The sequence below is a fragment of the Rhinolophus ferrumequinum genome, chromosome 27, assembly GCF_004115265.2.
Source record: "Rhinolophus ferrumequinum isolate MPI-CBG mRhiFer1 chromosome 27, mRhiFer1_v1.p, whole genome shotgun sequence".
NCBI classification, from domain to species: Eukaryota; Metazoa; Chordata; class Mammalia; order Chiroptera; family Rhinolophidae; genus Rhinolophus; species Rhinolophus ferrumequinum.
Genome location: NC_046310.1, coordinates 5,222,440 through 5,250,357, shown reverse-complemented (window position 1 = coordinate 5,250,357; position 27,918 = coordinate 5,222,440). Strand labels below are relative to the sequence as shown.

At 40.4% G+C, this 27,918-nt stretch overlaps 1 protein-coding gene across 2 annotated transcripts; it reads left to right on the top strand.

Moving 5' to 3' along the window:
* RGS13 (regulator of G protein signaling 13) lies at positions 1-25,505 on the top strand. 2 transcript variants are annotated; one of them, XM_033099362.1, is made up of 8 exons: positions 1-148; positions 1,476-1,546; positions 2,046-2,086; positions 7,119-7,187; positions 10,712-10,773; positions 21,078-21,095; positions 23,312-23,478; positions 24,591-25,505. In XM_033099362.1, exons 4-8 carry the CDS (start codon positions 7,123-7,125, stop codon positions 24,774-24,776), a joined length of 498 nt encoding a protein of 165 aa, XP_032955253.1. In that variant the 5' UTR covers positions 1-148; positions 1,476-1,546; positions 2,046-2,086; positions 7,119-7,122; the 3' UTR covers positions 24,777-25,505. The 2 variants fall into 2 exon arrangements, with proteins under 2 accessions (XP_032955253.1, XP_032955254.1); XM_033099363.1 differs by lacking the exon at positions 21,078-21,095.
* Positions 25,506-27,918: the final 2,413 nt, after the last annotated feature.

Below are 27,918 nucleotides of genomic sequence, written 5' to 3'. Positions count from 1 at the left end.
AAGGTAATTACACGGACACTAAAGTTCTTCTCTGCCAGGAAAAATAAAATGCCAGGTGTCTCATGAAACTTCAGAACCTGATTTCAAAAGGCTCATAATGAGAGGAAATAAACGTTAGCCTGCTGGCACCGCTCTACAGGATACATTTGTAAGTATGAGATTCTAAAATAGTTGATGGATACAATGATATTAGTTTGATTTAAATGACTAGTGGGTGTTTACTTCAAAGGTGGGACTGTGAGAAGTGGAGGCAGGTTTCTTCTAAGAAAAACACGTATGTTTGCCTGGCCTAGGTTTCCTATACCCCCCAAAAAAAAAAAAAAAACTGACTGTCACACATGCATAAATGAAGCTTCTAAGTTGGGAAGGAAATATTCCAGTTTTAGAGCACAGTAGGGTCTCTCATTTTATGGGGCTTTTGGGTGTATGTGTGTCTATGTATGCAGAAAAAGATGTATTATAAAATCTGGTATTTTACAATTTTTGTTTTTTCAAAGATCATGCACTACCAAATAATTAGTTTCATCAAGTAAGTGGCTAGACTGATTCTAGGTTATGAGGTTTATATGAAGCATGGTTAATCTTGATTTTACAGAATTTCTTCATTCTTTAATGCTATTCCTAACACAACTACACACACCTTACTTGGGTTTTAAATAGCAAGAACTTTGTGTGCTATGGCAAACAAAACCTCATGAAAATGTAAATTGCTCCAGGTTTTTTCTAAATTTTGTGACATGCTACATCATAATATAAAGAAATACACATATTATATATGAATAAAGAATTTATCAGTTGCTTATCAGGATAGTCAAACCACTTAAACAGGTGAAAAGTTTCAATTTAAGAGAATTTATTTATTTTCATATCACTTTGAGAAAAATTTCTTTTAAATGCTAAAGAGCACTTGAATCTATTTCCAGCATAATACTTATCCAACTCAATTCATCACTAATGCATTTATAAGCACTCTAAGAATTAGATTCCCTAGATAAAATGTATGCTTCCTTCAAAACAATCAGGAGAAAACCCTGGGGGGGGAAATAATTATGGAGACCTAAACTTGTCTGAAATTCTCTATGCTTAGACGGTAAAAATACACACTAGTTTCACCAATAGGATATTGAAAAACAAAAAAAGGTAGGCAAATTAATGCGCGATGTTAACATAAGATGAACTAAAAATATTTAAAGAAAAAACAATGGAAAATATAAAAGTATAGAATTTTTACTTTTTGCTTTTTACTTTTTTGATAATTTATAGAATATCAATCCACAAAATTAATAAAATTCTAGTTAGGGAGTTAATAAATCAAACATAAGGATAACCATAATCCAGTACTTACAAAGTGAACAATTTACTTAAAATGTGAAGCAGGGTATTTATAGATATCTTTGACAGATATGCATTCTCCAGGAAGCACATGATAATCGTTTCATTCTTTTTGTTTATTTTCAACATTATTTTATTTTTAGGTCAATGGAATTTTTCCACATACCATACCTCCAACATGAGAAAGAAGTAATTATTGCTGATTTGAAGCTCGGTGAGTTTCTCCAACTTAAATCAATTCTATATCATGTCGGTTTAGGTCATTCTTTCACAGGGAGCTCTGTTTTTGCCAAAACAGAATTGTTGTTCTATGGACTATTTGAGGCTAATTTTACTAATACTAGGAAATGACCACATATATTCTAATTACAAGGGTATAATTTAATTGAAGATGGTCTTGATTACACTGTAAACAAAATTAATTTGAGTTTATTTTAATCAAATTCTAATCCTGAAAAACTATACTTGTAAAAAATTAGAATTTACTCTTTTTGGAATTACCAAAAATATTTTCTAAAAGTTCTCAATTATAAATGTAAAAGTGCTTCACTCTGCCACTCTATCCTTTGGTATTATTAAACTGTAAATGCAAATGTACACTTAATGATAAATATTGTTGAATGTAGGAGAACAGGCATTTCTCTTTAAACCACAGGTTATTTTGGAAATTCTTTGTTCTCAGGCTCTAACTTATGTTTTCTTCATTTTGTCAGATGAAATTCCCAAGGCTGCCTTCTCTCCTCTCTTTTTAGAGGTATGAGCATTTTAATTTCTACTCTTTCATCTGCTTTCCATCTTCCAAAATTAGTTTGAAATCTTTTGTTGTTTTCTGAATCTGTGTTTAATCTCCTATTTTTTTCTCCCTTCATGTTAAAGCCTTCTACATTCCTTAACTATAATTTTATCAGTTAATTTTGGTTGGACAATGTAATACACTCAGGGACCATGTGTTCTATTCCCGGAAGCTGGGTTAAATACTTGTGAATTTATCTCTTAGCTTCAGTGTAGAACATGGTGGGGGTGGGGGAGTGGAGGGGTCATCTGTGATGTCCCAGCAAAGCCTGGTGCATAGAGATAGTGAATCCAGTAGAAATAAAAAGAGGGATGTGCCAGCATGCGAGGGGACACTCAGTCCCAGAAATCTTAGAAGACGGGCATTGGGCCTCCAGGTACCGGGTGGGACATGGAGCAGAATTCCAGCCACTGAGGCAGCATCCAACAAGGTCTATTTCTTAATGGACTAGAAAACCAGAGAACTTCACAAAACAAGACTGCTTTGTGACCTGTGTATTCTGTGCATAAGACGTCTTGTACATAATTCTGCCACTATGTTATTTTTAATTTAATTGTTGCTACTGTTATGTCATGATATCCTATTGGTATTCCATACTGTAATAAGTCAGTGAACGTTTGACCAAGAATACTAAACAATATATACACAACTACTCATACAGGGTTATCAAATAGCATTTGAACATAACACACTCTAGGGAACGTATAGCCGAGGAGTAGATAAGTCACAAACACGAATAACATTATTTGAGTATACTGTGTATTTTTTTTTTCAAGTGTGGATTTTTTTTTTTTAATTTATTTTTAATTTATTGGGGTGACAATTGTTAGTAGAATTACATAGATTTCAGGTGTGCAATTCTGTATCACATCATCCATAAGTCACACTGTGTGTTCACCACCCAGAGTCAGCTCCCCTTCCATCACCATACATTTGATCCCCCTCACCCTCATCCCCCACCCCCCAACCCCTTTACCTTCTGGTAACCACCAAATTACGTTCCCCAGATTAATTTTCAAACCCCGTGGCCATCCTGTTATACTGTGTATTTTTATATTACCTTCCTTTCCCAATGTCACTCAGTTAAGGAGACCTGTCTCTGAATCAGTCATGCAGCTGAATCCAGGGCTGCCACTGGTCTATTCAGAGCCTTTGCTGGAGCTTACAGAAGTCGCCTTTCCCTGTTGACGAAGCCCCACTTGGAGACCCACAGCGTGGCAAGGGGAGTATGGGTAGATCCAAGCATCTCCTCTCCTCCAGACCAGGCATCTCTATAGAGGAGACAACCCCACAATTGCATGTAGGGGAAAGCTCTGCCTGGTCTGTCTTCTCATCCCTTCCCCCTCTACCACTCAAGCATGCCCAAGCTTTTCTGACCAAATGAACCTTTCCTGGGGGCTTCGTCCCTTCAATACGGTACACTCACCCCAAAGTGTCTGAAGCCCTATAGCAGACCCAGGAGATTCTAAAGCTGGAATTCCAGCTCCTAATGTGTGACCAGCTGAAATACAGAGACACAGTCACAGACAAAAATGAAAAGAGAAATGTCAGGAAGGAGGCCAACACATCGAAGAATGTGTGAGGTTAATTAGGAAAACATAGGAGGTCTGAGTTTAAATTTTAAAAGAGGAAGGAATGCGTTCTGACAGCATGTGTGCTTCCTGTACATAAAAAAGAGCTTAGGAAATATTTCCTGAGTGACAGAGGGCGAGAAGGTGAAGGAAGATCAGATTAACTGAAACAGGAAGTTTTGGCATGCATTTTTCTAATCTTCACTGTTCCGTTTTAGAGAAAAGGAAATTGAGAATCCGAAAGTTTAATTACTACGCCCGAGATCACAGAGCTAAGAGCCTGAACTCAGGCACACGTCTGTCTGTCTTCAAAGCCCAGAATTATTTTAATATCCTCTGTCAGCTCTCGGGGGCTGTAGGAGTCCCCTCAACTCTGGTGCCTCTGGGAATTACTTCACCTTTGCTGTATTTCTGACCCCAGTGGGTGTTGCATCCTGAGACTGTTCAGCCTTTGCCAAACAATCCCATTAAAATTGTAAAAGAAAATACGATAACTTGTAACAGACACGAATTTCAGCTACAGGAATCACCCGAGGTGCACCCATAGCTCAAGCAGACCAAGTGAGGAGACAATGCCATGTAAACACGATCGTGACAAGTAGTAAGTCGTAAGGAGGGAGAAGTCGACGCTCAGTAGAAGGCCGGGATGATCGGTTGTACTGACAGAAAAGACATATGAGGACAGGAAGTTCTTGACCGCCCTCTTCCTTAGAAGATAAGCAGAGACCCGTTGGGGAATCCACATGTCTTCAAACTTGAACTGTATTCATGCAGCTCAGGATCCAATCCACACGGGATCAGCCCTGGATAGCCAGCCAATGTAACTTTCTTTGGGCTCAATTATTTCAGTGTCAATCACCTGCAGCCAGATACATCTTTCTCCAAAGGACTCTTCGTTGCATCACACTATTAGTTAAAGAATAGAGCCCAACACGTATGGCCATCCAGAATCTAACTACACACACAAACCATCCGTACAGTGAACTCTCCCTTTCGCTACAATGAGTCTATCTTTGCAATCAAAAGAGTCCTAGTTTTGTGACTTCCTCTGGATATAGGTCACTACCGTGTCCCTCGGTCCTCGTCAGCGCAGAGGCACGTACATACAGAAAATGAAGTCCATCTATCGCAGTGCCCATCCCTGCTCAGCCCCAAACCTGCAAATACACTTCGATCTGCACCTATGCCTCCCTCACTCCTTCCAGGGACAAGGAAACAGGACCTTCCTTCTCCCCGTGCCCCCGCTTCTTCAATGTCCTAATCCCCACATGCTGAGTTCCAGCTCCTGCCAAAGGGAGCTCAGGAACCTGAGAGGCTGCTGATGTTCACGCTAGGATGTCTTCGATCTCTGTCCTTAGCCACCATTTGTCAGTTGCAGGGTGTGTTGCTCCCCCTGTACACTCTACGGCATGAATGATGGACAGATGTACACAGACGTACACAGACGTACAGGCCAGAATGATCAGATGGTATAGTCCTGCCTCTCCATCTCTATCATACCATTCTGTCCACAGCTTCTGTGGGGGGGGGAGAGGGAGAGAGAGAGAGAGATGGAGGGAAGGCGGGAGAGAGACGGAGGGAGGGAGGGAGGGAGGGAGGGGCAGGAAGGAAGGCAGGCGTCTACTGCCACCTTACCGATCTAAGCCTGCAGCATCCCTCACCTGGACTCCTGCAGTCACCTCCTCTGGTCCCCCACTTCCACCCTGGCCACACTATAATCCATTCTTCTCACAAAACCAGTTTCAAAGGCTAACATGTCTATTCCATATTTTAAAATCCCCTCAGTGCTTTTCCGACTCCTGACTATGAAATCAATGCTGTGTGAGACTTCACACCCTGCTCCTGCCCGTCTTCAGAACTGGATCGCTCACCACTACCTTGCTGCAATGAACACTGTTGAACGTGGCCAGTGGTCCCATCTTAACTCTAGCCTTTCTCCGAGCTCTCACCCTGCCATATTCTAGATCCCTGTGGCGACTACATTCCTTTCTTTCTTTAACTAGGACATGATCCGTGGCCTCTGAGCTTGGCCTAACCTGTCCCTCACTCAGCACATCCCTGCACTTCCTGTAGGCTCCAGCTCAGCTCTCACCGCGCTGGGGCGCCTTCGCTGACTGTCTGCAGGCTGCCTAGGGCCTCCTCCTGTGTGTATTCACAGGCTCCTCTGCTTAACTGTGTCACATTCCCCATCACGTGAATTTTAACTGCTTGTCAGTGAAAATAGGAAGAGGAAAGAAAGGATCTGTGTAGATACCGTGTTTCCCTAAAAATAAGACCGGGTCTTATATTAATTTTTGCTCCAAAAGACTCATTAGGGCGTATTTTCAGGGGAGGTCTCATTTTTTCGTGTACAACAATCTACATTTATTCAAATACAGTCATGTCATCTTCCGGAACATCATCATAACGTACTAAATGTGTCCGTCTGGCTGAAGATCTGAACTGGGGCTTATCTTCAGGGAAGGTCTTATTTTCGGGGAAACACAGTAACTGGCAGCCAGAACTCGGCTGCCATAACAAGCGTTCAACAGATCTCTCCAATGAATCAATAAAGACTGACATAAAAACTCGCTGTATGTAAGTGTGAATATATGTTTAGCAAAATATTTCCAGCTCTCATTGTAAAGTGTGGAATTAATTACTCTTAACACATTTTTCAGTTGTTTTCTCAAAGTCCTGAGTTAAACAGGACATACACTATACTATAAAGCCTGAGCTGAGTAAACGCCTCCTGAATTTTAAAGTCAGAATGACTCTAAATGGGGAGAAGCAGGAAAAAAAAACTCCCTCTCATAATTCACTCTCAATGAGGTCTAGTTTTCATTCGGCTATTTACATTTTACCTGGATAACTATAACAAGCCAAATTCTTGTTCAATACACCGAGAGATCTTCCTGAAAATAAGAGTTACCCAAGAAAGAGGGAAAAAAAAAAAGAGTTAAACTTAGGAAACATTTTATTCACTGTTACAAAATTTCATAATTAGGTTTAGCATTATTTTCAGAGGAAAGGTTATTATTAAAAATGGCAATTTTTCTGAAAATAAATAAATAAATAAAATAAGAGTTACCCAAAAAGAGAAATCTTGGGAGTTGAAGAACTCGTTGTTGTGGGCTTAAACGGAAAGATCCTTTTCTGAGAGCCGCATTATCTAAATGCCATCATTTGACAAGAAGGTGGGCCAGATGGGTTCTAAAGTCACAACACTAAGAACCTGCAAGCCTATAAAATATTTATGAGATGAGTCCTTTGATTCTTTCTCTCCTCTCCACCCACACCAGTAATTGTGGTCCATTACCTTCAAGAACCCATTGTTATTTTGTTCATGATTTGTAACTCTGTGTGCTCTTCAGCAATTGACTCTAACACATAATTTATTCTAACTGACTTAATTATACTAAGTGCGTGCTGTCTTTCTTTAGAAAAATGAACAGGCGGAAGTGTTGGATTTGTAAGGTGTGCAGAGATGGATCTGAGAGGCCCCCCTCAAAGTAAGTAGCATTTAAATTCTGTGGCCCTTATAAAGCGTTTTATCACGTGATAAATAGGGGCCTGTGTATTCAACTGCTATCTTAATAGATTTTGTTCAGCAAGTGAAACTTGCATTTACACGTGAGTAATTTCCCCAGACGAGCAATCAGCTATCACACTAAGGTTCCCTTTTCATTATTCATGGTTTACACTTGAGAATTCAGCAAGGTGAATGTTTTTAGAGAGTCTATTATGAATAAATACTCTTAGATTTAAAAAAAAAAAAAAGTTTTACATTGTTGATATTAAAATAACATTCTTTGATCCAAAACATTTTCATGGTTCTAACCCTCCATCTGCAAAGTGCCAGGAACTCCTGCCAGGAATCTCATCCCCAATTGGAAGAGGTGAGATGAGGGAGTAACCAAACGCTTACCAGCCTCCTAAGTCTCTTTGACACTGTGGCCATTTGGCTGGGAACAGTGACTGTCTCCAAATGGAAAGAGTGACGCCTGAGAAGGGTAACGGACCTTGATTGGATTTGCTCGCCTCACAAAATTCCTGGGTGAGGAACTCTCTTAGGTTAATTCTGTTTCCCCAAAAATAAGACCTAGCCGGACTATCAGCTCGAATGTGTCTTTTGGAGCAAAAATTAATATAAGACCCGGTCTTGTAGTAAAATAAGACCGGGTCTTTATAATATAATATAACAATATAATATAATATAATATAATATAATATAATATAATATAATATAATATAATATAATATAATATAACATAATACCGGGTCTTCTATCATATCATATCATATCATACCAGGTCTTACATTAATTTTGCTCCAAAAGATGCATTAGAGCTGATGGTCCAGAGAGGTCTTATTTTCAGGAAACATGGTCGTAAGTGCCAATCCCAGGCCACGTGGAGAGCTCTGTTCTGGCCACATCTCCCTCCTGTAGCCAGAGCCCCTGGCATGCATGCTCGTGACCTGGAATAGCCCCAAATGCTTACAAGCCATTGTATGTGGGTAAAGGAGACAGGAAAACTCAAAGCTCAACAAGTTGACTGACCAGTTGTAGCTGCTGCACTGCATAGGCCTGTGCCAGGCGGAAACTGAAACAGGCTAACTGGGGAACAGCTTGCTTGACTTCTGCCAAGTATTCCTGCAGAGTGCAGCCATCAGGGCTCCTGTTTCCTTCTCCCTGCCTTGTAGACCCACCCAGGGGAAGGGACGACCAAGGAAAGAGAATTCACGTTCAGGGCAAGCTGCCAGGTAACAGGCATTTGATAGACGCCTTACATTCATGACCCAATTTCATTTTTATAATACTATCTTTGATAAACATTATCCCCATTTTAGAGATAACACAACTGAGGCTTGCAGATTTTAAGCAAAGCCCAAAGCAATTAAGTACAACACTAGAAACAGAAGTCTGGGCTGTCAGACTCCAAACACTCGTCATTCCTTTTTCCACCATGATGGCTTAAAATGTTCCCATGTCTGGCTGGTATCCATTGCCTCTCTGTCCAAAAGAAAGGAGGGGACACAACAGACAACTCTTCTTGGGAACTCTGGGTGGGCGTGCGGACAAAGGTATATAGAATAATTCTGATAAAGACACTTGGAGCAGTGTGAAACATGTGAGATACTAAGGAAACATTACAAGCAAAAACGGGTTATTTCACAACTTTCCTCTGAACCATAATCACTCCAATTACTAGCTGTCTCCATAAATCTCATGAATCTCAGACGCAGAGGAAATCTCTCACCAACAATTACCAACAGCCAATTTTAAGCTAAACCAAGGCATTAATGGCATCTTCACTCATGCCGTCGATTTTATTTTCCTAAATAATGAAAGTGGGTGAAATGGACAGATGTGGAAGGGACCTTGCCTAGAACTTTTCATTTCACCCGGCTGAAAAGGTTGTTTTAGGTTACTGTTTTTTCAAGTTCTAGTAAAAGAACAATGAGTCAAATACCATTTCATGGAAATGTTTTTTTGGAAGCAACCTTCACAGCAGTACACTGTTAAGCCCGGGGTTGATGCACACAGTGCGTTTCAAACTGACAAGAGCCATCTAAATCTTGAGAAAATAAAAGACAGTTGACCTTTTTTAGGACTCCCAATATTTTTCCCTTCATTTTTTAACCTCTTGAATTAATCTGCCTTCATTATGTTAGGTACCTGATAATGCTGATGACTGGTCCTTCAATTCTAACTACCAGGCTAACTCTACCAAATATAGCCAATGGACGTGCTTGCCTGTAATCTATAGCCGTCTCTCATTATGTGCGGTTATTGAAAACAGAAAACTTAAGAATGGATCATACACTGAATGGCAATGAACACACTGAGTGTTTTAAAAGAGGGAAAATGAGGCCACGTGTATGGAAGCAGACTTGGTCACTTGCCAGTTGACCTCAAAAACCCACCAACATGAAAAGAAATGAAGTCTCACAGCCAGTGTCTTTCACAGATATTTTCTAAATGGTACATGCTTTTTTTTTTTTAATACTGTGTAGGTCAAATGAAACTTGTCATATTTTTCACAGTAATAAAATCAAAACCCTCAACGTGTAAACAATCATTATAGCAACTAACAGACTGAGAAAACATCTATATGTAATCGATAGGAAGTCACTAACTTTACTAGACGAATGCCTGCAAATGGGTTTTGTGGGTAAACTCCAGAGAGTTAGAGATTCTGGTAGATAAATGGGCAAACACCACTGGTGGAAAGCACAGAATGTATAACCCTTGGAAAAGCAATTTGGCGATTTGTACCAAGAACCTTAAAAATTTGCTTCTTCTGACCCACTTAGATTCTACTTCTACTGATCTCCTAAGGAATTGCCCTAAGCATGCAGGCATGGCAAGCTGTAATCACAGCTGGGCCACCTTTGTTGTTAAATGGTGACAAATGAGAAATAATCAAAATAATCACTGAGAATCATTATGTCAGCCACAGCAAGCCCCCCTTGTGGAATACTCTACTGTCACTATAAATGACAGTGAAGATCGGGGATTCTAAAGTACAACTATAAATTGCAACATTACAAATGGTTATTAAGGCAGCTGTGAAGACATAAAAAGTTCATTATAAGGACATATATATGTGGATTTATATATACACACACCCACGCACACGCAGAAGATAAGCACACACACAAACACCCAAGTATGATTACTTGGTTAAAAACACCCAAACACGCATAGAACAGAAAGACTAAAAAGAAATAAATCAACATAGATCGTGGTAATTCGGGAATAGGGAGATTACAGCAATCTAATCCTTTATCTTTTAAAATTTGTTTTATCATATTTTCAAGTTTATACTACTTTCATAATTTTCTAATTTTAAGCGTTTAGAAAGTAAAAAATATAATGTAAAATATCACAGAATGATAAACTTCTATCCAAAACCATACACAAATGGAGTGTGATTACATTTTGGTGTTATTTTCAAGATAGTATATTTTTACTTAGTTCAGCATAACCTTGAGAATATTTGAGCGCAGTATCTTTTGTTTCTTTTCAAAGCCTTACTGTGGAGGAAGTGTTACAGTGGGCCCAGTCTTTTGAAAAGCTGATGGCCACAAAATGTGAGTATTATGAATATGTCATCTTTGAAATTGTCAGTGTCATTCTTCGGGCAAAATGGGACACTCAGTGAGGAATGTATGGCCCATTTCTCACAGCCTTCTAAGTGGCAACTGCCACAGTTAAAAAACGAAAACCTGAAAATAGTTTGCTGTGTCAACCACCATTATTTTCTTCGATGTTAATTAAAACAAGATTACTCACTGAGTATTTATTCTTCTCAAGTGTATGTGTAAAATCCCTTGGAAAATATGCTTACATAGTGACACATACTGAAATATACTGCCTTACCATGGCCTTCTAAAACTAGAATTCTCTTTAAATATTAACACTTTGCTTTTCTTCGTGCCTTCAAAGTAAGAATATATTTGAGTTTTGATGTTACAAAACTCAAAGTTCATTTCTAACTTGATCACTGTCTCATTTAAGTGGAGCTTTATACAGTTGTATATAAGAATCAATATTCAGATGTATAAACCAAGAGGACAGTAATGGGTATGAGGGCAATAAAGTCAGGTTCAAGGCAAAAAAATATGAATGAGTGTGTGCATTCATGTGACTAAGCAATTGTGTTTGGGGTAGGAAACTGGGAGGTTGTAGAAAATGATAAATACCAGGAGACAGGTACAGGGGGAAAAAATGTAGTGGGTACTCAAAGAAAATTCTCCTGTTTGCTAAATTTGGTACCTTTTTTTTTTTTTAATGGAATTTGTTCCCCTTAAACATTGTTTAATATGTTTTCCCAAATGTTTGCTAATTTTCACCCGTCGAGCTCTTTTTATGCAAGACTCCCTGTCAGCCTCTCTGAATGTTTCTTTTATTTATACCTCTGGACGGTGGGAGGGGAGTGAAATGCCTCCTGATGGTTTAGTTAGTGGGATGTCCGGGTGGTTATTCTGGGTAGGGTTCTTCCTGGTCCCCCTGGGGGATGCCATGCTCCCAGAGCACGACGTGCTCCCCCTGACACCAAGGCCCCTTCAGTTCTGGAGTCAGCTGTCACCGCCCGGCCTTGAGGGCACTGGCAGGAGGTGTGGGCACCCCTACCCAAATGCCGGAATCTGCCATTCTGCCAATGTACTCCCCGGCCCCCACCTAGTGCTAGCACCCACACTGCCAGGCTTGAGTCACCCCCTGGGTGCCCTCCGTTCCCAGCAGGCCTTCCTCATAAGCATTAGAAACCACAGTCTTCTTCTTTGCTACAATCACTCCTGCCTTTTCCTTTTCATAGTTTGTGATCTACGTAGCAGCCAGCATGATGGTGAATGTTTAGAAAATATATTTTTGGTCAATTTTAGGGCATTGGCATGAGAGGAAGAGACAAAACTATGTGTTCACTTAGCTATAGTGACTGATGGATCCTCTGCTAATAACTTAGACTCAAGGACCAACCCCCCGAGATCCATGCTTTGCCACGTTGCCAGATTAATCTCCCTCCTGGAGTTTTATATTCTACATCCATAGAAGGAGAACAATATCACCCATCTTTTCAGCATTACTGTGCAGGTTAAATATAAAACCCCTAGCTCAATGCTTGATACGAGTTGGGCACACAATCACCGGTAGTTATTTTTATTAGTCATAAGGGTCATTTTTGTGAATGCCATTCATTCCTTTTCCTCTGCAGCCTTCCAAAAAGTTCCAAACCTTCAACTTGTGATTCAGGACTCTATCCCCAAACCTGACACACTTCCCAAAGTTTCCCTCTAGCTCTGCGCCTTCGCATGTCATGCCTGCCCTTCCGCCATGTCCACTAAAGCTCCATTTTCTGCATCCATGACTCTCCACTCCTGGCTTTTGGGCAAAGTCTTCCCTGTGTCTCCTCTAACTACTCTGCCCGTCCTTGAAAATAAAATCCAACTTCCACCTTTTCCAGGAAACCTCTTGGAAATATTTTTCTTCTGTCTTCTCTTTTGTTAGGATCATTATTTATTCTGCTTCTCATTATGGCTATTTTGTGTATTGGGTTTTTTCCACAGTTGCTTTCTCACTAGATTCTGAATTCCCTAAGAGCACAGATTACCTCTCATTCACCTTTTATCCCTCCCTCCGAGGAACCAAAAACATGCTTTGTACCTAACGGGCATTCAATAAATTTTCGGTAAATAAATACAAGACAACTATTAGTCAGAAAAGATCAAAGCACCCAACCATATTATGTAAGAGTTTCTGTGCCATTCCTGGAGGTCTCATAAATAAAGTGCATAAAGTTAATTACTTCATAATAACCTCAGGAGGGAGCCCAGCTAGAATTAGTGATTTAGACATCCAGTGTCATGAAAATAATCAAATTCTACAGCAAAGATGAGGACAGGGAGAAACACGGTGGCCTTATTAAAAACCAGCAAAAACAGGGTAAGCAGCCTACCAGTAATTGAATTTCTGTGAAATTCATGTGAAAATTCAATAATCACATAATGAAAACAAATCGTTCTGTGGACCATCCAATCAGGAAGATAAAACTAAGCATCCAAACATTAAATGTGCCAGAGAATAAAGTGTGTTTAGAGTAACCAAGGTTACTAGAAAAATGCATCCTTTAGCTCAGCTATGCAGATGCCTCTTTCTGCACAGATTAAGAGTCTTTTTCTAAGAACACATGGTTCAGAAACAAATATAGGAATCAAACACATTAGGCTTGGTCTCAACAGATGAACGGGGGTTGGGTTAGGAGCCATTAACTGTCATCATAACACAGTGAAATTCAATTTCCTCCTGGGAAAAGGGGAGCCAAGAAAATCATTAATTTAAGAACAGAACCATGGCTAAATTAAGACATTAGAAACTAAGAATGCTAATAACCTGAACACGCTCCAGATGTTATTTAATGATACATTATTGACAAACAAGCTAATTTTTTAAAGTGTGTACCCTTGTGTGTATATATATATATTATTAATTATATTAACTATATTATTAATGCATATTAATTATTAAGCACTTCTTAGCTGCCAGACAATGTGCTTGGGGAAAAATTAAAAGGAAATCTCATGTGCCCATGAAGCACATAAAATAACACAGAAAAAGAAGATTTTTCAAAAACTGATTATCACGCAGAAGAGAACAGGGAAGCCTGCCACTTACGGTATGTTGGCGTAAAGTAGAAATGGTGATTGAAGCAACCTCTCGTCACACCACAGGCTAGACAAAGACACGCTTTTTAAAAATAATAGCCTTCGACAAACATTTTCACCAAAGTCTGTCTAAGGGGCAGATTGGCAGTAAGGTTTGTTACTTGTTTGTTGTTTGTTTTGCGTCCACAGTAAAGATGGTTTGAAGAAGCTATACCTCTCCTGTGAAAAGCCTATTGTTATACTGGACAAGCAGAAGGAAGCTCTAGAAATAGAAAGAAAAACATGTACAGGCATGGTTTGGACATCCAGTGATTTGGGAGGCCCTGTGAGGACACCTTATAGATAATCAGCATTTTAAATATTATCCGAAAAGTGTGGCTGGTGACTGTAGTAAATGTGTGTTTACGAACCGCCGGGTGCAAAAGGTTGAGAATCACAGGGCTATATAGGTTGCCCAAAAAACTGTGAAGAACCAAAAAAACTGCTTTGAGTTTCTGCTGATACAATGTGCAGTGTGATCTCTGAGCAGAGAAGCATTCATTGAGTTCTTACTGTATATGATGCAGACAGTGATCCTTTGGGGGAGTGGGTGTGTGTTCAAAAGACGGTATAAATGCTTTCCTGAGCCATTCATAATTAAGGACAGATACAATATATATGCATCCCGAGCAGCTTGAGAACAACCATGAAGCAGGGAGACCAGAAAGAACAAAGCGCGAAGCACAGACCTAGTCTGTGATATGCTGACAGGTAAAGATACATGGTGGCGGATGGCAGGTCTCCAGGGGAAAGAATCTCACAAAAGGCGAATTTTGAGGCGGGACTTAAAGAATTTAGATTGTTGTAAAATGATAAGGAAGTATGACTGGCAGTATTTTAAAAACAGGAAACTGAGAAGTAAGCTCAGTAAAGATAAATGAGTATTCCTTTCAGTAAAGAAATGTAATATAAAGGATTCCTCAGGATTGGGCGTGAAAACTGGTCTACTTAAAAAATATGCACAATGAATTAAGCAGAACGTACCCTGAAAAATTTCCAAATCTACAGATGATAGAAAGCCTTCTAAGTTTCCAAATAGCCAAGTTTTTACAGAAGAATTTAATCATTTTCAAATGGACGTAAAAGGAATAATAAGTGTTTAAATGAATCAGGGGAAAAAATGTCTGGGCTATTAGTCATCTCTTCATAAAAATACATGAGAATTACTAAAGGTTTTTCCTGGAATATTGATGACCCAAAATACAGCACAGCACCCCAAAATATCACAAAGTATTAAGCATCCACCACAATGAGAAATGAAAAAAAAAAAAAATTCCGTGAGTATTTCTGATGGCTAAAACTAGTAGAATTCTGTATTTCTGATGACTAAATCTACTAGAACTAAAAAAAGATACAGAAACATGCATTTAAAACGATAAGGGGATTGACCAATCACTTAGATTTCAAGGGTTAGACCTCTTGACTTTTCTTCATACCGGAAAAGTCAAGACTAAAAAATTAATCAAATTCAAAAATTTGATGAATCGAAATTTTATTTTTGATTTCAATGAATCAAAATTAAAATCTACTGTATTTTAATTGTCCAATGTGGGATAATCTGTCCCATGAAAAGGAGAAGCAATCTAAATATTCAATAATAGTAGGGTGGCTAAGTATATTAGTTTGGTACTGCAATGGCCTATTAAAAGTCAAATGGAGAAAGTGTTCAAAGCTACATGGTATTAAGTATGAAAGAGTGATACAAAATTGCTCTCCTAGTATAATGCCAGAAAAAATTACAGACAGCCAGAAAAAAATACGGACGGCTCATACATACATGTACTGGCCAGATCTCAAAAGATGGGAATAAAGGTTGCCCACTGACATTTGAGTACAGAATATTTAATATAAACAAAGAAACACTTAGTAAAGCCGCCACTCCCTTCAAGGACTCATTCAGTCCTGCCCTGTAGGTCTGGCTCACCTCCTGAGCCAGGGGACACTGAGGTCAAAGAGCCTCACCGTGACTGTGCTCAGCTCATGTGCCCCCTCTAGAGGGAGGTGGGAGGAGACAGACAACCAAAGAAACTAATTAAGTAATAAATTAAATCCAGAAAGCGGTGCTTGGAAGAAAACAAAGCCAGGCCGTGTTGTAAGAGGGCAATTCCACTGGATGCTTGGAGAACAGAGAAAAACAATTAGTAGAGACGAAATCTGAGCTAAGAGCTGCATGACGGGAAGCACCCAGCCATGCTGGGGTCTGGAGGTCCGAGCGGCCCGAGCAGAGGAGTATACTGTTCTTAAGGCCTGACATATGACTGGGGTTGGTGTCTTAAAATAACTGAAAGAAGTTAACACGACAAGAGCATAGGGCGGTATAGGCCACGGGAATGATCGTAAACTGCAGAGTAGAAGAGTCCATGTGCTGTTACGAGATCCCTCCGGTTCTCTTCTGAAGAATAAAAGCAGACAGACCAACGAAAAGACTGTTACAAAAAAAAAAGAAAAACCAGAGAAGACCAGAGTCGGTGGGAAAGACAACACTAGGAGCAATTAGCACACGGACCCCGATCAAAGCCAGGAGGCCGTGAGATCACTTGGAGGGAGGGTTCTGAGAGAGGAAAGCAGAGATGCAGACGGGGAGCTGGGCGGCCCGCGAATGTTTCCCAATCTGGAGAAGACGGAGAGTCAGCGAAGGAGATAGAAAAAGGCATCGGGGGAGTTCAGCATGACCAAACCAATCTATGATCATGGAAGACAAACAAGAGAACATCCTGGGAAGCGGGCTGTGAACTGTGCCAAACGCGGCTGAGACGTCAGCTTAGACGAAGAAAGAACCGTGACCATCGGCGATGACCACGTGGAAGTCAAAGTGCATGACGCGCAGTTTCAGGGGCGCGACGCAGATGAACACATCAAGAGGGAGCAACACAGATAATGCAGAGCATTATTTACGTAAGGTCTGCAGTGAAAGCCAGCACAGAAAAGGGTAGCCATTGCAAGGGGACAGGAGGTCAACATTGGGGGTAGAGAGTCAATAGTTGTTACCGGTTGTATTTGGGAAACATGGCAGCATACTGACAGAGGATGGCAACCATTAGAGAGGAAGAAACTGATGACACAAAAGAGAGTGGGGACAATTTGAAGACCAATGGGAAAAATGCGAAAGGAATGGAGAAAGCACAATTAGATGGGAGCCAGAAAAGAATTGTTTGGCCCAAAACAATGAACAGGAAGGGCAGGCACCAGTGGACGGAGGTAGGTTAATTTGGTGAAGGGAGATGCGGGACTCCCCACCTGATCAAATCCACGTTCTCAGCCAAGCTTGAGGCCAGGTTATCAGCAGAGAGCGGAAAATGTGCTGGCATTTTTAAAAGGGGGGAGATATGAAATAGTTTCTGGAGTTTTGGAGAGCCTGACGATATCAGGAAGGACAGCAGGATGACAGGGTGATGCTGAGTGCCCATTTACAATGATTTCAAGTGAGAAAGCACAGCTGGGTATATTCCCATGGCCGGTTCAGTTTGCTCCATCACAGACGCAGGGCAGACATACAGTTAAGCCATTCCAGATAGGCAAGTGTTCCGAACCACTTTGCATCGACCTCTTAATTTTGGTCAGTGTCATCCATGAATGGACACTGTACCTTCCTTCCTTTCTAAATTATCATCACCTGCAGACAGCCTTGGAAATGCCAGGTTGAATCGTGTAGTAGTTACTGAGAGATACTTGTTCCCTGGTGTGCATCCTGGTCCCAGAGGCAGAGCCGTTCTCTCAGCTGCCTTCATCTTGGAGAGACGCTGTGCAGCTGCGTGGGCTGGCTGTGGGCCACGGTAGCGTTTGTTCGAACCTCTGCTAACCACTGCTGTTGCCATGGTCCCCTTCACCAAGCCTCCTAGTACTTACAGGCCAGTCTCCGCTTTCCGCACTTAGCATCTTTGTTAATTTCTCATGCACTTCTTCACTTGCAGGGAAAACACACACACACACACACACAGACAGACACACACACAACCTGGCCTTTTAGAGACATCGGTGTCCGATGAGGACTTTTTTTTGGTCTTGCTCTTAGAAAACCCAAAAGGAACAACATGCCAGGGGTAACCCTGAGGTTTTTGGTGCTTCCTGGATGCTGAATCATCAGGACCCACTTCTTCACGTCTCAAAACCTGTGGGGAGTCACTTTACAATAGAGAAGCACGAGGGCTCCAAAAGCCTGAGGGACAAACCTTTGTGCACTCAGTACCTGCCCCCATCAGGCTGTGTGTAGGCCCTGGGCACCTGGAAATGAGTAAAATGCAGTCCTGATTCTCAAAGGGTGTGCAGGGAGTGTGAGAGTAATAGAAGCAAACAATAAATACAATCAACACACTGAGGGAAAGTGGGAATGACTGAGTAAGTGTGCCTCAGGTGGCCTTTTGTCCACTGACAGGAAGCTGGAGCGTTCAGAGAAATTTTTCCAGAAACTGAGATACCTAAGCTGAGTCTTTGATCAGGGTATAAAGTCGGCCACACGGGAGGAACTCACCTACAACAGTGTGGGGGTAACGGACAGCTTGGCCAGAAATAGGCTCACACGACGACCGTCCAGGAGTGACGAGGGACAAAGCTGCAGAGCAGTGCACCCTGACGGACACGGCAGCCACTTGCCACGAGGTCTGGCTTCACCAGGAGAGTGAGGAGAAAAGGCTCAAAGGTCATAAAGAAAGGGTCGTGGCCAGATATGTGTTTTTAGAGATTTTTCTCTAATAAAAGTGCAGAAAAGATTAAAAGCAGGATCAGAGATGAACTGAGTTTGTTTTCAGATTAGACAGTTTACAAATATTCCTCGAAAACTATAAAAAAAAAGGGAGAACACAAGATAATGCAGATAGTGTCTGTTATACACATAGAAAGAGACCTGAAGACGTAGGAAAACACTAACAGTACGAAAGAAAAATGGACCAGAGATTTGAAATTCACAGAAAGAAAACAAATGGAAGGAAAAAATGTCTAAGCGTCAGTAGTTTAAAAATGCAAATTTTAAACAATTACAAGTCACTGATGTCACCCCAGAAGACTGGAAAGGTTGGAGTGAGTAGACACTGCTGTTAGTAATGAAAAATAATCAACTCATTCTGGAAGCAATTTTACAATAGGTATCAAGAGTCTCCAAAAATATTACACTGTCAATCTAGCAATTCACTCCTTTAAATTCATTCCAAGAAAACAATTAGAGATGCAAAGATTTATAAACCAAAATGTCCAATGTGGGATAATCTGTCCCATGAAAAGGAGAAGCAATCTAAATATTCAATAATAGTAGGGTGACTAAGTATATTAGTTTGGTACTGCAATGGCCTATTAAAAGTAAAATGGAGAAAGTCTTCAAAGCTACATGGTATTAAGTATGAAAGAGTGATACAAAATTGCTTTCCTAGTATAATGCCAATAAGGTAACTTGTGTGTGTATCTGTGTTTGTGTAGATGAATTAATACTAGTTAGATAGGCAGTTAAACATGACGGAAGACTAGAATAAAAGGAAATATACAAATTGTTAACAATGGTTACTATTTTTAGGAGATATTCTCCGTGTTTAAAAACAGTGCATACTACTTTAAGCTACTTTTATAATAATAGAGAGCAGAGAGAAGTTAGGAGAAAAAAACCTGAAATGATTCCTCTGACGGAAGCCCAATCAGAGAATTTCAATAAAACAGATTTACTTTAAATTTTCACACAGGCTGGTAGAATTGTGGAATTCATTATCTCCAGCAGAGCAGATGGAAAATAAAATGGATTTAAAATTGTTTTAGACACATTTCTAAGGGAAGACTGTAGCACAGCCTAAGGGAAGGATGTAAGCCTTGACGCCTCGCAGAAAACTACCCTGGAATAGATGGGCCACTGTTCTGACTCAGCCAAAAGGAATGTCACCTTTCCTTTCTGCATCAAGATACCGGCGTGTGTCACCTTGTGTGTCACAGAAGCGCTAATTTCAGTGATTAGTTTAAGACATGCATGCTAGAGAGGCCCAAAGGCACCAGTCTCTTTCTTCAAGGAAAAGGCATACACTGTCTATGACGTAAACCTGTTTCTTCCACCGTCTCAATTTAATGACCAATTCTGCTGTTTATCCCTATTCCCTCGGCTCAAGCAGAATCACGATCTCTGGAGCATAATGCTCGGGAAGGTACCATTTACAACTTGAGAATGGGCTCGATTGCCTGATTTGGGAAAGACTGGTTTTCAACCTCATAAGTCACTTGTGTGAGTCAATAGACATTCTAGACGGAGCAATTCAGTTCCTACTTTAGCAATTACTCAGCTTCCTGGAACACTTTTATACATAGGTGTTTTCAGCTGCTAACTTTGTAAGCTAACTTAGGAACATCAGTCCAGTGAAGACAGAGGTCTGTAAAACATACCGATTGGGTGAGTCCTTCCTCTACACACCAGAGTCAAACCTGAACTATCAGACAGGTTCGAGGGGCCCAGGGCAGCTTTCCCCAGGTTCCAAACCATAACATAACAGGAATTTGCAACAAGGGGGGTTCGTTTCGCGTCCATGCTACACAGTGACTGGGGGGTCAGCTCCAGCTTGGTGGCATGTCTTCATCCTGATTTCAGACTAAAGGAGCAAGTCTTTTCCAGAACGTGTCCTTCTCGTGGCAGGGGAAGGGACCATGGCAGCACGTGATGGCCCTTAAACCTCCTTGAACTTGTACATGGCACTTTGCATGTATGTCCTTGGCAAGCACAAGTCCAATGGGCAAAGTGGATATAAATGGGCCATGAAAGTATAACCCTCCTGCAAGAAAGGCAGGGACTAACTGAGAACAATACTACAACCTACCACACCGAGTAGCTACCTAAAAATACAGGTTGCACTGCATGGATGGCTTCATTAGCAAAGGATTTGGGTGTGTTGAAAATCGGTGAACCCTTTGGCCAACCCAAAAAGATCCTTCCTGCATGCAGTGAGGAGGGATGTTAGAGAAGGCAGATACAGACGCAGGCAGGTTCTGGAATGAGAACTCTCTAAACAGTTCACTGTACAAGTAAGCTCAACTTAAATACAGATAAACACAAATTCAGCGTACTGTATCCTTGGTTCCCAAATCATCTTTCTAGTCCCACCTTCCCATCCCAGCAGCCTGGTGGCTCACTGTCACTCCACAATCTGTAGGTTTGATCTGGATTCTCTTTTTTTTTTTTCCCTGTTCCATGGCTCATTGCTTTACTTAACGGTCCTTATTTTCTGTTCCTGATGAAGCACTCAGTCAACATTCCTGTGAGTATAAAGCTTATCAACTTGCTCTTTATTTTCTTAGAGAGAACCTGTTTCTTTCAATATACACTGAAAATTACTAGCTTCCGGCTTGACTGGTTCAGCCAGAAATGGTTTGCCTCGCTATTCAACGATTTCTCTACTAGGAGCACTGACGGCGACATCCGCATTGTCTGGCCACAGCTTTCTGTGCCTGCGGCAAGGCAAGGCACATCCCACAGTTACTTTGGTATGAAAGTAAACTTCTTGATTGTAATCTAAACTAAAGTATGTCCCCCATTGGGTAGGAATATCTAATCTGTGTCATTCCCTACGTTACATTTTTATATGTGATCCCCCATCTGGTCTGCCCTCTCCACTCAAGTGATACTTCTTTTGAACCATCTCCCACACAACGTCATGAAGGCTACTTGCTCGTGTGACAATAATAGCCATGCTCTAAAATTTTGTAGTCCTAGGATGGCACATTTCTTGCAGATTGCCAGGTTTCCCCAATCCTAATGCTTCCTTAGAAAGGATCTGCCTCTATTTGAGTTTTTCTTTTGGATACAAAATACCTTCACTGCTATCTTTATTTTTGTGTTACTACTGACAGAGCCAGGAGAACACCAGGAGTCAAGGAACCTGGCTTTCTAGTACCAGGAAACTTACTCTAATCTTTTTACGTGAAAAGCAAAGAAACAGGATTTTACTCAGCATTGCCACTCCATCTGGGGACCATTACTTCTTATAACAGTTAATGACGCTGGCCCAAGATATTGTTCATAGGCCAAGCAAAGTCCTACGCTTCATCAAATATTAAGTGTCCACCCACCTATTTCTACGACCATCGATTGAAAGCTATGTTGCTTCATCATTTAGCAATTCAGTTTCTCAAAGATGCCAAGAGACTTCCTAGTCACCAAAAGAAGTCTAATATTCATCTCCGAGTGTTCATCTTGAGTCTTGAGAATACTTGGTCATCCCAAAAGTTCTTATGACTGTGTTAGATTTGTGAGAGCTTGCCTACGCCTCTTCTTCAACGTCTAGCACCTACAAAATTGTGCCTCAATCAGAAAAGCTCCTCTCGCATGTGTCCCCACTCCAGAAAGGCAGTTAAGACCAGGGCTGCGGATCACCACCTCTGGCATCGAGTGTCACTGGATCGCTGTGCTGTGCAGACCCATTGTCCTGTTCTAGACCGGGGGACAGTTTCCAACACCCCGTCTGAATTTCATTCTTTTCCTGGTCCTCCATTTTTGGCTTGCACCACGAATGTGAAATTGAACTTTTCATCTATCCATGTTCTCGTGCTTTCATTCGATACTGAGAAACACCCCAGGTTGGACCACCTAATCCGTTTATTGCTTACATGGCTTGGACTTTTCCTTTCAACTTTGACCTGCCTGTTTAGAGTCTAAACCTCGCTCTTACCCTCCAGGTTGGCTTGAGATCTGAGATTTTTCTTATCAGTTTTATGGTCACTGCGCTACCTGCTGATTTGCTGTTAAGTCCTGTTTCTGGGTCCCTGCAACCTCTCCCATCCTAGACGCACCCACACTAGTGGGCATTTGGCTCTGTGATTCAGAATAAAGGAATGAAGGGTAACCACAACACTGACTGTCATTATGAAAACATGCTCAGTGTGGTACATATATATACAATGGACTACTACTCAGCCACAAGGAAGGATGAAACACTGCTATTTGGGACACCCTGCATATACCATGAGAGTATCATGCTAAGAGAAATGTCAGGTGGAAAAGGACAAGAACCATACAGTTTCCCTCATGTGTGGGATCTAAAACAGAAAGTAACAGATGAACAAACAAACTCATAGACACAGAAAGCGCCGTGGTGGTCACCAGAGGGGAAGGGGGCGGGGGGAGGATGAAGAGGGTAAAGGGGGTCAAATACATGGTGAAGGAAGGAGACTAGATTTTGGGTGGTGAGCACACAAGGCAATATACAGATGATGTGTTAGAGAACTGTATCCTTGACACTTACCTACAGTTATTAACCAATGTCACCCCCATACATTTAATTTAAAAAAAAAAAAAACATGCTTCAGATGTATAGATCTAAGTGTACGGTGAGGTGTGGGTCACAGTGTCACATTCACTTGTTAAATAATTTGGGAACTTTGTTCCAGACTTTCTTTCTGAACCACATGAAATACTTGTCATATTTTTTAAACGGTTTGACCCATGACAATAAACTGATTTCCCTGCTACTTTCAGATGGTCCAGCAGTCTATGCGGCATACCTGAAAATGGAGCACAGTGATGAGAATATGAAATTCTGGATGGCATGTGAAACCTATAAGAAAATTGCCTCACGGCGGAGCAGAGTTTCTAGGGCAAAGAAGCTGTATGAGATTTACATCCAGCCAGAGTCCCCCAGGGAGGTAACTACCTAGCAGTGACAGCAAATGGAAACCAGGGCGTTAAGATCTGCGAAGCACACACATGTGCCAGGCACTTTACATCCAGCATCTCCTGTCGTGTCGGAAAGGCCGTATCGTTAGCCTTATGTTACAGATAAGAACCCTGAGAGTCGGAGCAGTTCGGTAACTGGTTCGGTTAAGTGGGAAAGTTAGGATTCGCAGTTCGGTCTTCCTGGCTCCAAAGCCTATCCTTATTAAAGTGGTTTAAGTCCCAGGAAAGTTATTTAAAACGAAGATGTCTTTGCAAAAAGAACTGGCTTTGCTGGAAGGAAGTGCAGATACCATCAATCGGCCTGGTGACATCCCCAGAGCTACGGGGCAGGTTGTGTCACCACACCAGACCTCGCTGCTCACCTGGGTTCAAAACCAGCTGGCTAATTCTAACTACAAAAATTTTCACAGTAAAAAAAAAAAAAAAAGCAAACACCCAGCAAAGTCAGCAAAATATTCACGTTGATATTGCTGCCAATTATTTACAATTGCCTAAAGAGAGTCAGGAGTGACCCAGATACACTGAGACTCCTGGTGGAGGGAGAATAAATAAGGGAGAGGACGGCATAGACGTCTCCTGTCACTCAGGATAATCCGCCTACGGGTTGGTTCTGCTAATACTCGGTTTACAGAAATAACCACTTCTCTCCGTTATGTCTCCACTTCTCTTCACCTTCTTCCCATTTCAGGACACGTTCAGGGAAAGCAACATTCATGACTATGAAGGAAGATAAAGTTTAAAAAAGCTCCCGCTTCCCTTTTTTTCCTTAGAAAAAACCTCCATCTCATTCATAAACTTCCTGGTCTGCAGACTCCACTGACAAGCCACTTGCAACCTCTGAAGTAAGCAGTGGTTTTGGAGATTTCCCTGGTCTGCGGCCTCATGTTATTTTTATCTGGGATGTGGAAGTGGATGTTTACTTTTCAAAAAGCAAAGAGTTTATCTTTTATGTCTTTTTACATACCTATGAGACTGCAAACAGAGTAATCCTGTTCCACTAAAGAGGAGGAGGAGGAATAAATGAAACCGTTGCATTATATTTGCATCCTTAACTATGCCTTCCTGTCACTTCACTTTTCAGATTAACATTGACAGTTCAACAAGAGAAGCTATCATCAGGAATATTCAAGAACCCACTCAGTCGTGTTTTGAGGAGGCACAAAAAGTCGTGTATATGCACATGGAGAGAGACTCCTACCCCCGGTTTTTAAAGTCAGAAATGTATCAGAAACTCTTGAAGACTATTCAGTCCAACAACAATTCCTGATGACCACTCAAAATTGGAAGCTGAAGATGGCTGGCTTTGTTCTTTTAATTTAAACACACACACACACACACACACACACACACTCACACACACACAGAGTCAGAAACAGAGTAAGAATGAGAGAGAAGAAACTAACTATAAATTGATTTCTAGTTCCCAAAGAGAAACAGATCCCACAAGGCCCGGACTCCAGGACTCTTATCACATGAATAACACAATTTCTGGAATGCCTGTGTAATGCTTAGTTAATACATAAGAAAAAGGAGGGTCTTTCTTCGTGACACCAGTAACGGACCGTTTTTACTGCTGGCATCAAGGAATACCTGTTTTCTCATTAATGAAATTTTGCTGCCATAATGTACAGATTAGTCCTTTAAAAATTGTAGTTATATGAGTTGTGTCTCTAGCATGAATGTATTCTAGAGTGTTCTTCGTAATGTTAATTAATCAACAAACTGGGTACCCATGGTACAATCAATTGTGTTATATCATTGAGCAATGTTAACATGATGTGTTCCTGAGAGATATTTTATCTGTAAAATTTTCCTACTATTATGTTCATAACTGAACTTTTATATTGGATATATCTTCTACAGATGAAAAATTCTTGATGATTTTAAGCTATGTAAAATGCACGGCTTTCTTCATTTATTTCTATACTTTTATTGCTATAAGGGTAGAAAATTTGATTCCTATACTTTGAGATTTTTTTTGCCCTCCCTATGTGAATTCATCGTGGTCCTGATAATCAATAAACCCAATTTTTAAAAACTTAAAAATATGTGGTTTTTAGCGAAGACACAATAAAGCTATTTTTCCAGTAAAAGACTATTTTTATCTGTCCTGTCATAGCAGCTTCTTAGTATTTGTCAGAAGATTCCAGAGGAAAGAACTCATGTGTGTTTCATTTTGTTTAGCACAAAGCATAGGATAAATGTTCTATACAAATGGATAAATATCTATGCTTTCGATGAAGAATAAAATCCCTAAAATATTCAATATCATTTTTCCAAAGAATTACTATAGGAAAATTTTGTTCAAGATCTTTAGTTTTCTGTGAAAAAATGTTTAGGTCTCAAATTTGACCAAAATATTGTTACTATTTTAAAATGCCTAGACACCTATGCCGTATCACATGAAAATAAATATTAACTGGAACTTCTCAGTAAGCATATTACAACAGAATATTTGGGGGTTCATTTCTGAAAAACAGAATTACCGTAGCTGTGCAAGAGAACATTTGGGTTAAAAAGTATATGGTTGATTAATGCTGACTCTAGTTCATTGCAAAAAGTATGACCACAGTAGTCCAATTTTATCTAATTCACTGAATTATATTTATTTTCCCTTAAAAATACCACTATAAGAACACAGGTTGAAGTCTTAGATATCTGAACTTGATAATGATTTCTAGCCACAGTAAGACAGAAAAAAGAAATGTTTCCACGTGTTTCAGAGTCTCCTCATCTCACTCCATCAGCCAATGAGTCTATTTCTGGGCAAGGAGGAAAGCTTATACATATATGGACATAATACCCACGGTTTCAGCAGTTTCAGAACACCTGGGACCCTTCTCATTTACACTGTACTAAACGGCCAAACAGTGATCTAACTAATACATGGAATTAAAATAACCAGGCTTCTTTGCCACTTATTTCTCCCCTCATACTCCAACAGAAGAAGTCTAGAACATTCAGTTTTGCTTATACAGTGATTATACCTCCCAAATACAGTCCCTCTGCTCAGCTCTCGAAACACCTTCACCTCATGTTGGGTAAACAAGGGACCACATGGTGAAGTGAGACAAAAGCTTTGGACGGAGGTACAAAGCCATTGGCTTAGAGCCCATTCACTCACCTGCTGGCCATCCCTGTACCTTCCGGGCCAGGAAGCCTCAGTTTCCTAACCCACAAAATAAAGCGGTGGTTGAGTAATCCACACAATGGGATGCGTTCTTACATCCCGTTACTAACCTAATCTTCCAGGTGGGACTCATTCTGAAGAGTGATTCCACCCAAAATTGACGTTATCATGAAGAAGTGAAGAATGAACTATTCATTTTTCTGTTTGACGTTGGTTAACAGAGTTCTGAAACTTTTTTAGTGAGGAACAGAATCAACTGCTATTTAAACAGTGTAACCAAGAATTCTACATGGAAGTGTATGTTTCATGTTAATGACAGTTAAATTGGTTTTCAGATCATTTAACTCAGGAATATCCTGAATCCTATTCCTTCTTCTTAGGGTATTTTTTTTTAATTAATAAATATTTTAACAACTGAAAAATGATCTTATTTATCCAGTGGTTACAAGGATATGTCCACAGTAACACATTTTCGCATGGTACTTCTTTTCGTCCTTTGTACTTTGAGATTAATTTAGGGAAAACATATTTAGGATTTCCGATATCAGAACCTGGATGTAGTTATGATTTTCTTCTATTTTTACATATATATTTTCAATCTCTAGAGATAACAAATGAGAGAGGCCTTCATTGTCTCTGCTTAAAAATAAAGTCTTATCTTCAAAAGGAGACAGTGACAAAGATTTGCACAATTCAGATTCAATGCTGGCAGAGACAAACACTTTCCTATTTATAATTCATCAGTCACTCCATTGTTTCATCAACTGCAAAGGGGTTTTTACCAATTTTGGAAAAAAGAGATACATGAAGTTTCTTCAAAGACAGAAGAGGGTGCAATTTGAAGGCAATCATAAGATCTCACTGTTCAAAACTATCTTCCCCATCTCTAGGACCTGGAATTCCCATCACTGGTCACACAGAAGATTAAAAACGGCACCTGAATTCAAGTTTTAAGTGAGGAGTGAAATACTAGTACTGACGCTTTACCTGCTGTTGAGCAGAAAGTAAGACTTGGGAAAACAGAATGCAGGCATATAGGGTGGCATAAGGAAACAGGCTGAGAGAACAAAGATATTAGGGTAACTAGACTAGAGGTCATCAGATACCAAATAGGATGTAGGAACTTGGGGGACAAATGGAAACAAATCGCTTATTAAAATCTCCGCATCCTGTTAATAGAAAACCCAAGGGTGGAGAGGGGTGCTTTGTTTAAAAAGCAGGTATTCTAAATTACTGATTATACAGTTCAGTAGAAAAAAAATGAACAGCATTCCTATAA

Excerpts from the sequence above, each read along its gene's own strand:
- RGS13 (XM_033099362.1), top strand. The coding sequence starts at position 7,123 with ATGAACAGGCGGAAGTGTTGGATTTGTAAGGTGTGCAGAGATGGATCT. Across the intron at positions 7,188-10,711 it reads TCTGAGAGGCCCCCCTCAAA|CCTTACTGTGGAGGAAGTGT; the intron begins GTAAGTAGCATT and ends TTCTTTTCAAAG. Across the intron at positions 23,479-24,590 it reads AGCCAGAGTCCCCCAGGGAG|ATTAACATTGACAGTTCAAC; the intron begins GTAACTACCTAG and ends TTCACTTTTCAG.